This window comes from Chionomys nivalis, chromosome 4, assembly GCF_950005125.1.
Source record: "Chionomys nivalis chromosome 4, mChiNiv1.1, whole genome shotgun sequence".
In the NCBI taxonomy this organism is placed as follows: domain Eukaryota; kingdom Metazoa; phylum Chordata; class Mammalia; order Rodentia; family Cricetidae; genus Chionomys; species Chionomys nivalis.
Window position 1 is genome coordinate 54936769 of NC_080089.1, and position 16875 is coordinate 54953643.

Genomic DNA, 16875 nt, shown 5'->3' on the forward strand with positions numbered 1-16875 from the left:
ACCTTGGTCAGGTGCTGGAATGTCCCAGATCAGCCATAGGCAGCATGTCCGTCTGCAGACTGAAGAGTCTGCCTGAAATGCCCTGCTGGCCACAGTCTTCTGGCATCTGAGGGATGTTCCACAGGGCAGGGGCTCCCTCCGCCTCCAGGAGATGCATTATCAAGGCAGCATATAAGCACTGAAAGGAATGAAATGATGCCATTATCAAATGAAATTAAGGGCGGTGACCTCCTTACTTGCTGGATGTCAGTAAGGAGTTTCCAGGGCCTCCTTTGCTCCTGTCTCCTCCCCTCTTGAAGGTTCCAAGCTCTTGCTTCAGACTCGCCCTCCAGCTTGGCGTCAGATCCACCAGAGCCCTGACGCTCAGAAAAGAGTTTGTCCAGGGTCAGTGCTCTGATCCTGCTCTCTTGAAATCCCAAATAATATTGTATTATCTTTGTATGTATGTTTTCAGATAAATTAATTAATCATGTATAATACTATGTGTGAGAGTGTGGGCACATGACTCAGAACACATGTGATAATCAGGACAGTTTGTGACATAAGGTTCTCTCCTTCTATCATGTGGGTTCTAGGGATTGAACGTACATCCTCAGGCTTGGTGGCACACATCTTTATCAGTTGAGCCATCTTGCTGGTCCGTGTATGATTTTTCAAGAGCAGTCTGGTGTGACAATGATGCTTCCAGGGCTAGCTTCAAGAGTGGTAATCTCCCACTGCTTCACTCGGGCTGATCCTCTGCCCCCCTCTCCCTACTCCTGCCTAGATTCCTTCTGCCTACAGCAGGGATTCAGCTGCAGGTTTCTAGAGAGTGGAGTTAGGAATATGCCCAATAGCATCTCAGGGTGGGCCATGGCAGTGGTCCCTGGTTCAGACTGACAACACATGACATATTCAGTAGAAATGTTTCTATTCCATGTACCTGGTGCATCCCCGCCCATTTGTAATACCCTTGGGGATTGCCTGTCCTCCATAGACTGAGGAGTCAGGCCATGATAAATGGAGATGCCTGGCTCACCTTCCCTGTCCCCAGCAGAGCACAGGCCATTCTGGTACCTGGCAGAAAACCTCTGAACTTGATAGATTTCAATATGCATTCTACAAATATTCATATTGAAGGAAGTACAACTTTAAATAGTAACTAAAAACACCGCAGGCATCGAGACACCCCAGAGTACACCAGTAGTGGTGTTCTTGTTGCTTACGTGACTCGAAGGACAAAGCGGCCCTGAGAGCTGAATCCTGCCAGGTGGCTGGCTGTGGTAGTCAATGCTGTAACAACCGATTCTGCAATTTATTTTTAGTCCTCGGACCTATGACTTCTTGAAGTCTTCAAACATACATGTTCAAACTGCTTTGTCTGACAGTCTGGGCTGCCCTGGGGCGCAGCTGCCTAGACTTGAAGGCAAATTGCTTTGAAGCAGCAGGAACAGCCATTAAAGAGCTGGGACTTTCAAGGCCAGGTCCCCCTCCCTGAGGATCAGGTTTGGTGTGGGCGATGGCTGGTGAGGGAGGGAACCACGTTCACATACAGTTTCATTTCCTGACGGCTTCTCACAGACCTCTGTCCTAGTCTTCCCCCATCGCCTCTACATCCCTCCAGTTCCCTCACTGCTCATCCCCCATGGTGGTACCATCTGGGCATTATTGTTCTTCAAACCCCCTCCCTCCTTAGTAGCCACCTCCTCTCCACAACACTGTCTTCCGCTTCCACCTATAATGAGAGATCTTTCTGGAACCTGTCTTTTAGTCTGTAATTCCCTTAGTGGAAAAACCACGTCTGCTTCCCCTCCTGGCAGACATGTCCCAGCAGGGCCTGACAGGAGATGGTGTCAAGCAGCCTTTGCAGATCTAAGCTGAGGAGAAGGTCTCATGGTCACCGTGATTTTCTCCAGCATCTGTAACATCCCCAAAGGGTCTGCTCTCACAGCAACAAGGCCGTGTGGCTGAGTGTGGCTATCTACTTTTAGCCAACGAGACACCCAGGAGATCTCCCAGAGGCTGAGGAGCAAGACTTTGAAGAAGACAGCATAGGCTTCACTTTTCTTAATTTGATGTGGCTGCATCTGGAGGGGTAGACTAGAGATGCCACCACGCGCAGGGAGGAAGACCATCAGCAGAAGAGGAATTGAGCGAAGCCGAGCCAGAGCCTCAATGCTCCACAGTTTGAGAAGCCCTGCTTCCACACCCCCGTGCGGCTGACAATAACGCTCTCCCGTCACATACTCTCATTCATATTTTGTATGATGAAAAGTCTTCCCAGCCGACATATATAACACTGTGAACACAAAACCACGTGCCAAGCCCAACAGCGTCTTTTGACTCAGATTTTCCACCTATCTGCTGGGGAGAGGGGCCTGCAGGCAGAACTGGCATGTTGGCGGAAATAACTGCCAAGGCCGAGGGCATTTGCCTTGGTGTCATTTAGGCCTGGGACACAGCGGCCCTTTGCTTCTTGGCCCTTAGAATTTGAGGGCGTTAAGGTAATCATTGAGTTTCTCCATCTTCAGGATGCGTGTGGAATGCATAAGGACTGGGAGACTTGATGCAGCACTGGTACTTAGTGGGGCTCCAGAGCAAAACTGCCTGCTGTTCTGGAGTTGTAAAAGGCAAATGGTGAGCCGGGCGGTGGTGGTGCACGCCTTTAATCCCAGCACTCTGGAGGCAGAGGCAGGAGGATCTCTGTGAGTTTGAGGCCAGCCTGGCCTACAAGAGCTAGTTCCAGGACAGGCTCCAAAGCTACAAAGAAGCCCTGTCTCGAAAAACCAAAAAAAAAAAAAAAAAAAAAAAAAAGGCAAATGGTGAAGGAAGATCTTATCCAGGGAAGGTTTGAAGGATGGAAGAATGGAATGAGGACCAAGAGGTGGTCCAGAAAGGCGGGTCACTCCCAGGACTCAGCACCTCCTTGTTCACTGCTGTGTGCACCTGGCTATCTATCTGTTCTGCAGAATCAGAGTTCAGTTCCCAGCACCTACACTGGGCAGCTCATAACTGCCTGTAACCCTGGCTCCAGAGAGCTCTGACGCCCTCTTCTGGCCTCTGCAGGCATCTGCACACACATAGGAGACACACACCTATCCATACAAATAAAAATAATAAAAAAAAATGAATCTTTTTAGTATTAGCTCCAGTCCCAGGAGTCCAGAGCTAAAGGCATCCAGCACCAGGCCCACTGTGCTTCTTCTCGGAGGGTTGTTGAAGGAAGCCCAGGTGTGCCTCTCTCTAAGCCCTGCCATATGTAACCTGCACTTGGGAGTGGAGCTGCCTGATCAGCTCCGCTGTCCTAAGGTAGGCCTTGGTGAAGGTGGTGATTTCTGGGCAGTCCCTGACTCATCCTTTTCATCAGCCCAGGACTCCCAGAATCCTCTTCTGCTGAGTGGGCAAACCCCATCTCCGGACTGTGTTCCTCGGGACCTCCCCTACAAAGAGAAATTCCGGAAGTATTTCTGATGCGAAATCCTCTTCCACAGGCTGGAGTGACAGGTAGAGGAGGCTGAGGCTCTGAGTTTGAAGGTCAGTCAAGGTCCTTCAGCTACTGAAGAGAAAAAGGCCCAAATTAACCAAAAACTGAATCAGAACCTGGGGCTCCAGACTCCTGTCTCTCTGTCTCTCACAGTCGGGGACTGAAGATGGAATTTGTGTAGATTTGCACAGGTACAGGGACCCATGCCACCTCAGAGTGAGCTCCCCTTAGCTGGTCACCTGCTCACTCCACCTCCGTGCTCACACAGCCCCCGGAGCACAGCTGAGTCTGCCCCATACTGCCAACAACTTAAAGGTGGTGCCTAGTCTAAGGCATGAACAGCTAGGGTTGGAATGAAGTGGGGGTGTCCTAGTCCTGGGTGAGACCCCCAAGAACCTATCCTCTCGTGGCTTGGGTAGGTGGGCAACAGCCCCAGGACTCCTAACGTGATGGTTCTAAGGTTAAACTGGGCCAGGGCAGGAGCAGGCATCAAGGTGGCAGGTGGCAGGCGGGGCCGCACAGAAGAAAGCAGCAGCTCTACTTCCTGTGGGTTAGAGCCTTGCGCCTGCCGCGGAGAGTTTGCACAAATCTTCCCATGCTGGCCTCAGGCTGCCTGCCTGCCTTCCTGGCCTGTGCACATCCTGCCTCTCTCTCCCACTCTCTGTCTGCCCCCTGGGCTGCCTGCCCTGGGCCTCAGCCTGAGTTCGCCATCACCCGCGCTGGCGAGGGCCCGGGCTGGACATCGTGGCCCACCCTCTCATCGCCAGGCAAGGCTCCTTCCTCATTTCGCTGCTGATTCTAGCCCCAAACAAAACAGGTTGAGCCCTTTTCCCTCCCTCCGGCAGTTGTCTCTGGCTTGTGGCTGCCTTCTGAGCTTGCAGACGGCGCCGGCTGGAAACAGGAGGGAGGAGGGCCTGGGCCAGCGGTGGACGGGACCAGGAGGAGCTCTTGACTCCTGGCCCGTGTTCAGACCTGCTTGAGGCAGGAGTGCTAGCATTCAACACAACAGACGCCCGAGGATGATGGCCCAGCTGCAGTTCCGAGATGCCTTCTGGGTGAGTGGAGTCCCTGGGGGCGGTGAGTTTGTGGAACAGATCCAGTCGGTCATAAATGACCTAGGAGGGCAACACAGGGGTGCAGTCCTGTGAAGGGAATTTTCTCATAAAAATTGTACCCTGACTTTTGTCTTAATTATCATAGAGGTGGTCTGAGCTACAGCGTCTACTGACTTGGAAGGCAAAAGAGCAGCTCTGACTGAGGTAATGATTTCTCTACAGAAATCACCCCCACAGCAGGCAGAGGCATGTTCTCTGTAATCCCGCAGCCTGACTCTCCTCTGGGTCACGCAGCCCCAATAGCAGAGCTTACCAGGACCGCCTAATGGGGAATTTGAGGAGGACACGAGGATAGGGGAGGGGGGCCACGAGGGAGTCAGCAGCCCTAGTGCCAAGCCACCTTTTTGGTTCAGTTTGGTCCTCGGCTTTGTATGAGATTACTTTTTCTTCCTGGGCCTCAGTTCCTATGTCCCTATGATGGAGACCAGTACAAATAAGCATGGGACAGCTGGAGGTGACCCAGTGACAGCCCTGGCGCACTGTCCCTGTCCTTTCTGTCTCTCACCTCTGAGCCCCTAGACACCTCAGGTCACTGAAGGAGGCCACTGAGCTAGGCAGCTCCCTGCTTGCCTTTTCAGATTCAGCACAGGTGTAAGTCAAATCTTTTCACCCAGGAAATAAGGGGATCCGGCCAGTGATGGCAGTCAAAGGGCTTGGCCCAGGCCACAGCTCACCTGTCCCTCTTGCTTTTCCACCTTCAGCTCTTCCTCTGCTCCCCCAAATCCACCCCACCCCAACTGTCCTCTGTGACTCTTAGAGACAAGTTGTGACCTTTTGGTTAAAGCTGGGGACGGGTTTCTCCTGAGGGTTACACCGCCGACCCCATAGGGGACTCTGGTTTTCTCACTCATGTGTTTCTACCCGAGCCTCAGCCTGGGCCCTTTCTTGGGGTTGCAGCCAGGAGGACGAAAGTTTAAAAAGCCACCCCTTCCTTCCTTTCCGGCCAGCTTTGCGTGAGGCCTATGCTAGAGCGTGAGTTGAGTGGTCTTCCTCCCTCGAAAGTGCCTGCAAAGAGGAGAGGGTACCTCGTGTCTGCCTGGCCTTCAGTGTAAGACCAGTCCTGAGCTGCTGATGAAGGCAGCTGCCTTGCCCATCTCGTTCACAAGGGTGTTCGTTGCTCAAGCTGACAGCCAGAATCCAACTGCTGCTCTGATTTGGAGCTCTGCAGCCATTTAACCCTACTCTCCCTATCCCAACCCCACACTCTTGGGCTCTCCTCCTCTAGATGCCCCAGGGGCAGGGTCCAGGCAGAAGGACAGTGAATGTGGCATCAGGGTGTGGCTCAGAGGCGGCAGCAGCACCCAGCTCACCCAGGGCCACTTCCTGCATGGTGTCACACCCACGCCCTGTACTTGCCACACCTCTGGGCTACTGCAACCTCAGGGACTTCAGGTGCCTTCTCATTTCCACAGCTGACTTCCTGGGCCTGGGTTAGGAGGAGCATCCCAGAGAAGGCAGAGCAGGGACGAGGAGGAAAGTGGAGGGTGGAAAGTCTTTCACACTGCGCTTGACTTCTTTTCTGCAGCCCAGCAGCACACCCTCAGAAAACAGCCTTAGGCCTAGAGCAGTGGCACGTGCTTGCCCTCTCAGCTCAGGGAGCAGACACAAGAGGGTCAAAGGAAGTCCAAGGCAAGCCTGGTCTGCATAGTAAGAGCGTAGGGAGAGAGAGAGAGAGAGAGAGAGAGAGAGAGAGAGGTAGGTAGTGGGTGTGGTGAGGGAGAAAGCAAGGGAAGAAAATGACATCTAGCCTTTTCTTTTTTGTAACGAAATTTTATTTTTATTTTATGTGTATGGGTATTATATCTGTGTACCATGTGCATACAATGCCAGTGGAGGCCAGAAGAGGGTGTCAGATTCTCTGAACTGCAGTTAAAGATGATTGTAAGCCACCTTATGGGAGCAGGGATTAAACCCAGGTCCTCTGGAAGAGCAGCTAATGCTCTTAGCCCTTGAGCCATCTCTCTAACCGCAACATCTAGTTTTTAAACTGTGGAAGGAAGCTTCTGAGCTGGATGCAACATATGTAGTCTCAGAAGACAACATTTTTCTGGCAACTTTGTCTATCCTGAAGACAGATGGGAACCAGCAGTACTGGTTTAACTTCCTTTCTGTTTATCCTTTGTGTCTTTGACATCGTGTCTCCACATCAAGTCTCCTGATTTTACCCATCTCTTCCACCCCTCATAAAACAAATTAGAATTTAAGAGAAGGAAGGGGAGCCGGAGAGATGGCTCAGAGGTTAAGAGTGCCACGTGCTCCGCCCAAGGTCCCGAGTTCGATTCCCGTCCGTCGCACCGATGAGTAACTCGCTATATATGAATAATCGGAAAAAAAAAGAGAGAGAGAAGGAAGGGGGCCAAGGAAGAAAAACAGAATCTCGTCATGGAAGCTGCAGTGTGACACAGCAAGTCACACTTTATCCATGCATTTTTTACATGCAGGCATTCATCCCAAAGAATCATGGGTCTGGTTGGAGGCCCCTGGCCTCTGCACACCATTGACACTAGGCCCTCACTGGGACTTCTCCTGTATATCTAGTTGCTGCCCTGTGTTGTGGAGACTTTGGAGCCCTGGTCCGCAGGACTACCTTCCCCTCCCCCCATGCTCCAGGGATCACAGATGTGGTGGATGTTTGGGCAGGCCAACACATAACCCTGGTTCTGGGTAGTTACCAGAGTCGGTCAGCCCGCCAGCTCTTTATCACCAGGGTGAGCGCTCCAGCACTGCCCTGGCTAGCTCACCCCCTGCAGTGAGGACAAGGGGTGGAGCTGCTTCTTCCACTTTCACAGCCTCAGAGTCAGTTCTCCCACATCTGCACCTTCAGGGCCAGCTCCACTGTGTTGCTCGGACTAGATACAGGAGCAGCTCTCCCACGTGCTGCCGCTGCTGTGGGGCAGAACCAGCTCTCCCACCTGCCTCAGGCATTGATGAGAGGTGGGGTTAGGTCTCCTGCTTACGTTCTCAGAGTTGGCTCACCTGTGCCTTCGCCAACAGGGTCAGCTCTGGTGGGCTGCCCAGATGAGGTGCAGGGCCCACTTTCCTGAGTGTTGCATCTGGTAAAGGGGTCAACTCCCCGCCCCGCCCCACTCCACCCCACCCCAGAGATTTTAACGAGACCCACAAAGTTTCTTGACCCACGATTTGAAAAGGAGGTGTGGAGGACTACCCTTTCAGCCAAACCACCACACTCCCTACGAGTTCAGCTGGGGCTGTTAGTCCTTGGAAGGAAGGGTCTGGAGAGTCATGACAAGCCTCACCTGAATATCCAGCTGCCCCTCCCACCCAGTTGTCTGCAACTTTGCCCTAATTGCACGTGGCCTTACGTCTGGTTCTGGGGAAAGGGCCAGAGCATATCCACAGGGAAGGACTAGGGGAGAGGTTCTGTCTGTGAAGCTGTGGGAAGCTGTCATCTCTGCTGGCTGCAAACCTTCTATGGGCTGCTCCTGTCCAGAACCTCTCACCCATTGCTCAGTAAGTGAACTCATTGGTTCCCCACTGTGGACGTCATTGGTACCATGGAAGGAGGGGGTAGACGCTGTCTATGCTTTCGTCTGTGGAAGGAATTTTAACAAGGGTGTCCATGGAATCCTGTAGATAGTAGAGGCCTGTCTGGAACCTGACTCAGCCTGGAGATAGAGTCATCGTTGAGATAGAGAGATGTTGGTGGACCTGGTAGAGGCATTCTTACCTGGTAGTAATGGAGACAGAAAAATTATAGAAAACAGAGATGATAGGCTGGGCATGATGGCACACACCTGCCATACTGTATTGGGGTGGAGGCAGGAGGATAGAAAGTTTAAGGACAGCCTGGGCTACAAAGGAAGCTGTAGGCTAGCCTGAGATACACAACAAGGTCCTGTCTCAAGTCCTCTCTCCCAGAAAAGGCAGATGTAATGACTTAGAAGTGGTGGGACGCTTAGCATGGGAACAGCTGGTTATTCAGTCCCTCACTAGCCAAGCTTTGCAGTCCATCACAGAGCCCCACAGCTTCAGTGGCCCACATTCCAAGGCTGGTTGCTTGGGGATGAGTTTGAGAGGCTGGCTACAGTGAGAAGGAAGAGATAGTTCCTTCTCAGGACCTCTCAGGTGAGATCAAATTAAGACTGAGCTCACCGGGTTTCCCCCACTGAGAAGGCTTTATGTCTTCTGGACCCTGTTTAGCATTGGGTCACAAGTTATAAGAAAGCCCAGGTCACCACAGCCCCAGACACCAATTATCATGTGTGTCCCACAGTCTAGTTGCCTTCCTGAACTCATTTTTCCTTGGTTTCCTTTTCTATGTTCTACACGTGTGTGTGTGTGTGTTTCAGAATTACGTTTTCGTTTATAGGAAGGCTCACCCACCATGGCGTGCCAATGGAGGTCAAAGGACGTCTTGCAGGAGTCATTTCTCTCCCACCACGGGGGTTGTGGGGATCAAATTCGGGTCACCGGGCTACACAGCCGTCACTCTTACCCACTGAATCATCTTACCAACCTCTACAGATCGTTTTTGAGTAGAATTCTGTGCTAAATGATCTAAGATAGACCCTTGAGTTCTATTTCCACATCTAGCTGAATAAGGTGATCTTGCCTTCAAGGATGCCACAGCTCAGCTGGGGAGCTTGAGGACCCCAGATGATTGGGCTGGGCAGGGTATGTCCTCAAGCAGCAGTGTCCAAGCAATGCCTCCCGCCATAGCCTCTGCTCACTGGAACCTGTACAGCCAATGGCCTTGGCAAAGGAATTCTTGGGTGTTGTTTTAAGAGGGAAAATCTATTTCTGAGCCAGATTTTCATGAGGTCCATCTGATCTCTTCGGGCATAATAGGAACGTAAGTGCTGCGAATGGGCCTCACCTGCTGTCTGGGAGCTAAGGGACGCCAGCTGAGCTTTTCCCTCTAGTACATGGTCATATCTCACCCTTCAAGGCTTGGCCTGTCCCTTCCCTTTGTGTCCCCTGAGCTGCTGGTGCCTCTTCCCCTTCCCAGTCCCGAGACTATGAGTTTCCCCATTTAGGCTGAGAGAAGAAAACCAAGGGGCCCCACATCAGCGTGTCCTAAGGTCACTTGTCCTCTCTGGGACCTGTCGACCATGGTGCCAAGGTAGTTTACCATTTGCCATGCTGTTGACAGTCTGTCCTAGGCTGTTAAAGCTATGAATGTCTTCTTAAAACAAAAACAAAACATAAAATCAATTCATATAAAAGCTAAAAAGAAAATTGGGAATTGAGAAAAAAATTAGGGAAGAACACCTTATACCACACCACACAACTAGTACTATTTCACTATATAGTTCACTATATACTATTTCGCTATAAATGATGAGGCATTTATAGCAATATAATAGTATATAGTGAACATAGGCACAGGCATACTATGTGCATAATTTTGTATTCTCTTTGTTTCTAATATTTCAATTTTTATTTTAAATTGTGGTAAAATACACATATAATAAAATACATCAATTGGATATTTGCCTCTCGGTTGTAGTCAGTTGAAGAATTTTTCCTTGGATATTTGTATAAAATCACTGAGACAAAAATTCAAAACGTTGTGTTACTTAACAGGAAATTGTTCTGATATTCACAATAAAAGGGAACTGAAAAATATTATTTCCCAATCTCCTGTGCCGTATAGTTGGCCAAATATGAATCAAACATATCACAATCCTCTCATCTCGGAGTCTGGCATGCCCTTCACAATGATGTACTAGGGAAGCTGAGGCAGGAGGATTGTGGGTTTGACTACTATGGACTACATAGGGAGTCTGAGCGCAGCCTGGACTACATAGTGAGATCCGTCTCCAAACAACAAAAATGAGAGGCCATGAAGCAAAAGCTGGGATCACTATTGCTAATCTGAGCATGTAGGAGCCAGGGGTGGATGAACGCTACTCAGCCCAGGAACTGCAGGGAATGGTGGGACCAAGTTGTACTACATATCGTGAAGTTGGAAGCAAAACCTGGGCCTGAGGGCTGTCAACAAACTGCCAGCAGCTGGCTGATGGATGGGTGGTAGCCATGATACCGAAAGGCTGCATTTCCCTGCAGGGATTTGGTTGGCAGGGTAGGGAAAAATTCAACTGACACCATATATTTGTCATCTTAACTTTCCTTCCCTCAGATCTGTAGCCCTGGCTGTCCTGGAACTCACTGTGTAGACCAGGCTGGCCTCAAACTCAGAGATCTGCCTGCCTCTGCCTCCCGAGTGTTGGGATTAAAAGTGTGCGCCACCACCACCCAGCTCTTCTTAACCGTTTTGAAATTCAACAGTTCAGTTGTGCTAGGAATATTCACACTTTTTAGCATGAACCTGTGGCCACAGCTGAGCCTTCCTCGTATAAACAGCACCATGGTGAATGGCAGCATAGTTCTCCAGCTTTGGGATTTGGCAGATATGATTTACTTAGCCAACCCCTAGTGTTGAACTCTTGGGTTGTTGTGAGTTATTGTTCTGGACAGTGATACAAGGGATTGATCTCTGAATATAAAGATTTTTTTACTTGGGGATTATTTCTTGGGACCAGAGGTCTGAGAGAAACCTCTGTTTTAAAGAGTAGGTCAGCTACTCCTCACACTGGGTCGCCTTGCCCAGACTTAATACATGGGGAGGTGCTTAGTCTTACTGCAACTTGATAAGCCATGTTTTGTTGGTATCCATGGGAGACCTGCCCTTTCCTAAACAGAAACAGAGTGGGGTGAATTGGGGAATGGGAACAGAGGAGGCAGGGAAAACTGCAGTCTGTGACATAAAATAAATAAATTTGCTTAAAATAAAGAGTAGGTCAGCCTCTTGCTGTTGGGGTGAGCAGCTGCTTTTGGACCTCATAAAGTCCTCTGGCTAAGGAGGAGTCTTTTTACAGCAGCAGGGAAGATGCAAGTGACATGGAAGGGTAAGGTCTATGGGGGACAAACCAAAGCCTTGAGGAAGGACTTGGAGCAGGGCAGGACTTCATTTCCTTAGGGTCAGTGGGCCAGTGGTTCCATGTGAGCCAAGGGTTGGGAAGCCGCAGGGGCTTGTGGAGAGTGCAGGAGATGAACCAGGAGACTCTAGGTGTCTTAGCCTTGGCTGCCACCAGCCTCCTCCCACATTTTACTACATTGGCTGTTGGGAAGGATGGGGATGGATATTCAAAGGTCTGTAAGATGTGACACATACCACACACATATATAATTGTATATATAAAACTATATATGCACATATATGTATGTGTGTGTATATACATATATATGTGTGTGTGTGTGTATAGTGTAGGATGCTATGGGCCTCATGTAACCTGTTCTAAAAAGTTGGGGGACCAGCGAATACCAGCATGCGCTTGTCTTCGCATCAAGACCCTCTGGAGGGCTTCACAGGGGATAAATGACTGTGGTCAGCTGCTAGAAGCATAAGAGGAAAGGACTGGTGAGGGACAGGCTAGGTAGCCATGAGTATTTTCATAATATGACTGTATCTACCACTGAGTTTTGAGTCATGCCAATTTAACACTCAATGCATTAAACAAATCAAAATGAAAAGGAGAATATTCTTTTCAGGTTCCAAGAAGATTTTTCTTAATCTCAGCTGCTGAAGTCATCTCCAGAGGTACAGAGGAGTGTCTCTTTGTGCTAGCACCAAGATGGCTACTCCACATGTGTCCCCAACTATAGCCTGCAAGGAGAGTCAGTGGCGTCCTGGCTTCGTGGTGGGAGCCAGGGGTGATCTGCTGCCTGCCCCATGTTAATACTGGTTTCTGCGGATTTGGTAGGGGTCGATTTTCTCCACTTTTTCTCACTCCAATGGAGTAGGGGTATATTAACTTTCTATAAGTAAATTTAGATTACCCCCCCCTCTCTCTCACACACACACACACACACAGAGAGAGAGAGAGAGAGAGAGAGAGAGAGAGAGAGAGAGAGAGAGAGAGAGAGAGGGCATTTTAAAACAACACTAAGTTACTCCTGCTTTCAAGCCCAGAAGGTATTTTAAGGCCAAGCCTGTGGTTTGATAGCATTACCTCTTGCAAAGGCTGAGCATGAGGCCAGCCAGAGACCAAGAACTTGGCACGGCTCTGACCACTCAGCTGGCATGGGCAGCTGTCTGAAGGGTTAGGAAACTGCAAAGGTTTGTGGCTGAGCCAGCTCTGCTTTTTGTTGTTCTGTTTGTTTTGGTTTTGGTTTTTGGTTTTTGAGGGGTTTGGTTTGGTTTTTTTTTTTTTTTTTTTTTTAAAGACAGGATTTCTCTGTCTGTCCTGGAACTCACAGTGCCTCCCAAGTGCTGGGATTTAAGGCGTGCACCACCCCTGCCCAGCTTGGCTCTGCTTTTGCAAAGCCTGCCTACAGCCACTCCAGGGTGTGCTGGCTGCACGAGCCACTTTGTAGAAAATGTGAAGGGGACCTTGATGACCTGCTGTAGGCTCCAGAATCTCAAACATTTCCCTGGCTCTTCTGGCATCTGCATAGAACTAGCTCAGCACCTGGGAGGCTTGGCAGGGTGGGCACAATGCTTGCTTGGGATGTTAGGGGGTGGGGAGAATTTGGGAGCTAGGAGGAGGGCAGAGGGGAGGTGTAGGAAGAGGAGAGGGCACAGTGAATGTTGTGCAAAGCAGATGGTAGGAAGGGAACCCACACACACACTGGATTGTGAAAGGCTTGCATCCCTAAGAGGTGGCAGAGACACTTCCTTCTGCCTTCTCTGACCCTTTCCTGTGGTGACTGCTTCCTCTAGTGCCAACTGGTCTGTGGCTGCAGGCCACAGCTGGACTGCCCTCCCAGCTCACCCAAGTTGGTTGGCACCACAAAGCCCTCCAGGGAAGGAACTTTGTGGGGAAGCCAAATATGCCTTGACTTTGAGCTGCCTACACCAGGGCCACCCTCTGTGACGGCCACTCCCTCACGGCTCCCGTCCTTTCTATCTTCTAGATTACCAGGGGCACAGGCTTTCTGGATGCCTTGCCTGGTATCACTGTCACTTGCTGGGTGGGCTTGGAGACAGCCATTTCCCTGTCTGAGCCCCACTTCGCTCATCTGTTTCAGAGCCATGAGTCACTATCACCTACAGACTGGCTTGGAGGAAGGGAAGGCTCCACGCAGTGGTAGCCGACCAGACCACTGCTGGCTCACCATAGTGAGATGGGCCAGGATGGGTCTCAAGGAAGATTTATAACGGGTTACGTGTCCCTTGAACATAAATCTTTCTAGAATGCCTCTTTAACTATGTCCAAAATTACATTCCTCTGCCAGAGAGTTGCCTCCTTAGTTTTAAATCACAAGATGACCCATGTCCTCTCCCTCAATTACACTAAAGGCTCCATGAGATTATTTTTTTTAATGATTTTTTTTCAGTTAGGGGGCAGCAGGGGAAAAGGGCACACATAACTGTAATCCAAGGACCAGGGAGGTTGAGATAGGAAAACCATGAATTCAAGACTAGCCTGTACAATATAGCAAGATTCTGTCAAAAAAAAAAAAAAAAAAAAAAAACAGCTTTTAATCCCACCAATGCTTTTAATCCTAGCACTCGGGAGACAGAAGTAGGCGGATCTCTCTGAATTAGAGGCCAGCCTGGTCTACAAAGCGAGTTCCAGGACAGCCAGAGCTGTTACACAGAGAAACCCTGTCTTGAAAAATCAGAGCAAAACAAAACCAAAAAGCATTAACTGGCACATAACACCTGAGATGGGGCTATGCTCCACTAGTAAAGTGCCTGCTCTGCAACATGAGGACTTGAGCTCGGATCCCCTGCACCTGTGTAAAGCACGCACCTGTGAAGCCAGCACTGGGCGGGGCTGCAGGTGGATCCCTGAGGTTCATTGGTCAGCCAGCCCAGCTGGATTAATAAGCTCCAGGGTCAATGAGAGACCAGGTCCACAGAAAGCAAAAACGTGAAGAACAGCTGAGCAAGACCCCGAAAGTTGACCTCTGGCCTCCATGTACAGGAAAATGTGCACACATGGTGAAAGTATACATACATACATACACACACACACACATACACACACAAACTGCACACATTAATGGGGCGTTATGAAATGGTTTTTTTTATTTTTTTATGGTTTATTTAACTTTATTTTATGTGCATTGGTGTGAAGGTGTCAGATCCCCTGAAACTGGATCTTCAGACAGTTGTGAGCTGCCATGTGGGTGCTGGGAATTGAACTCTGGTCCTCGGGAAGAACAGTCAATTCTCTTAACCGCTGAGCCACCTCTCCAGCCCATGAAATGGTTTGATAACATATATTGTATAATCATATCCACTTCCTTAAATGCTATCATTTCTTCATTGTGAAAGCTTCCGAAAGTCCTTTTCAGCTTTTTAGAATGAGCATACACTGTTTTTAAGAACCTGATGTTCCTTGTCTAGCTTTACAAGGAGGAAACAGAGGCTAGTAGAGGGGAAATGAGACTAGGAACCTGGACCCAGGTGTGGCTTGCCTGTTGCTAGGGTTAGAGAACCCTTTGGGATTCTGGAAGAGGTGGCGCTTGCTGAGGCCTTGAGCCCTGAGCAATGGGTGCTGGAGCAGGTAGGCAGGGCAGCCTTCATTAGGGATGGGAAGTAGCCCCAGAGATTCACCACCACCGTGAGGATGGGGTGCCAAATGGGGCCCAGGGTTTCTCAGCTGTGGGGACATGAATGGGGAATGGAACCACAAAGGTGGGGGGGAGAGTAAGGTGTGAGGCAGGGATCAGCTTGCTAGGTTCAAGGGACCACCAGGAGGACTTGTGTGTGGCCAGAAGGACTGAGGCAGCCAGAGGAGATAAGGTCGGAGCTCTCAAAAACCCCAGTGCCTGACTCCAGACAAACTGGGTCAAGTTTTCTGGGGGTGATTCAAGCCTTAAATGTGTGGCCATTTAGAATACCGTGAGCCCTTTGCTGATGGAGTGCTCATGCGGCCCTTATCATTGTATGGCTTTCTTGACTCACCTGAGAAGCAGGTGAGTTTGAAGGTTTGGTGTATGTGTGTTGGGTTTTTGTGGTAAATATATGTAGGATATAATTGACAATTTTACCAGCATTGAGTGTGTCGTGGTAGCAAGCACATCTGCTGCTTCTAGAACTCTATCATCGGAACAGAAACTGTTCCTCCTAAACGATGCAATTCCCTCCCATCCTGCTTTGTTTGCTTTCCGGGGCTCTGACACGATGCCTGGGGAGTCAGCTTACAAAGAGGGAAGGTTTCTTTGGGTTCATGGTTTCAAGTGGTTACTTGGTCCCCTTGCATTGGCCTGTAGTGTGTCAGAACACCACGGAGCAAAGCTGCCCACCTTATGGGAACCAGGAAGGAGGTGGGGAAGGGAACGTGGTGGGTGGGAACAGGGGAGAAGGAAGTGGAAGGGGAAGAAAGAGGAAAAAGGAGGGGAGAGAAGGAGGAAAGCTAGGTCTCAGTACCTTCGTCAAGAGCAGGCTCCTAGTGACATAACTTCCTTCCTACCTTCTAAGGGCTCTGCCACCCTCTCAGAGTGCTACAGGCTGGCAGCCAAGCCTTTGACGTATGGGTCTTTGGAGGACATTTATCTTCTAAACCATAACATTTTCTCCTCTTCCCATTTCATCTCTCTTCTGTGTGCGTGTGTGTGTATGTGTGTTGGGGTGGGTAGGAGGGGTAGGCTCAGGGCATTGAGCCCAAGGCCTTGCATGCACAAACAGTCTCTCTCACGTATCTCACCTCTTGCTCTGCTCAGTTCCGTCATGTTTGTTCGGCTGGAGACAGGGTCTTTCTGTAGAGCCCAGGCAGTCCATGAGCTCTGCTGCATCTCTAGAACGATGCAGCTGCAGCTGTGCACACCACACCCGGCTCTGCTCTGACTCTGACTTTGACTTGGTCTAGGTACTCACATTTACACAAGGAGAGCCCCATCATATTCTCCTCTGTCTGGTTTCACAGACTTGGCATAACACCTTTGAGGTTCATTCATGCTGCAGCAGCAGGGATTTTCTCTTTTTGTCTAGCACAATTGTGTTCCATCATAGTGATAGAAGAGGTTCTGGGGTCTCAGGAAAATGGCCATACAATTTAAAGTATTCTGGTAACGCAAAAAGTTTTAATTCTGCAGAAGGGGCTGTGCCCAGTTGAGCAGGCAAGCAGGCAGGTGCACGGTGGATCCTGTTGGGTTTTTATTCCTCATGTAAAGGGGCCCTGTGCCTCATTCTGAGTGGTCCAAACTTGGACTCACACTCTTATAGGACTGGCTGATTTAAAACAATGTAGCTGTAAGCAGAATGCAATTTTTAACAAAAAGAGTAATTGGAGCACATATTTTGATTTCAAGAAGTATTGGCCCTGGAAGGACTTGAGATTCTGCCAAGTGGCTTTTTTTAAAAAAAATTATGGAATTTTG

The 16875-nt window shown here is 49.8% G+C and overlaps 1 protein-coding gene across 1 annotated transcript in view; it reads left to right on the plus strand.

Annotated features, from left to right (window-relative positions):
- Nucleotides 1-7991: 7991 nt before the first annotated feature.
- Pstpip1 (proline-serine-threonine phosphatase interacting protein 1) overlaps nt 7992-16875 on the plus strand; it is a 38146-nt gene continuing 29262 nt past the window's right edge. Inside the window, exon 1 of the mRNA XM_057768137.1 lies at nt 7992-8049. Coding sequence (XP_057624120.1) covers nt 8011-8049 — 39 coding nt within the window. The 5' untranslated portion in view covers nt 7992-8010. The remainder of the gene's footprint in view (nt 8050-16875) is intronic.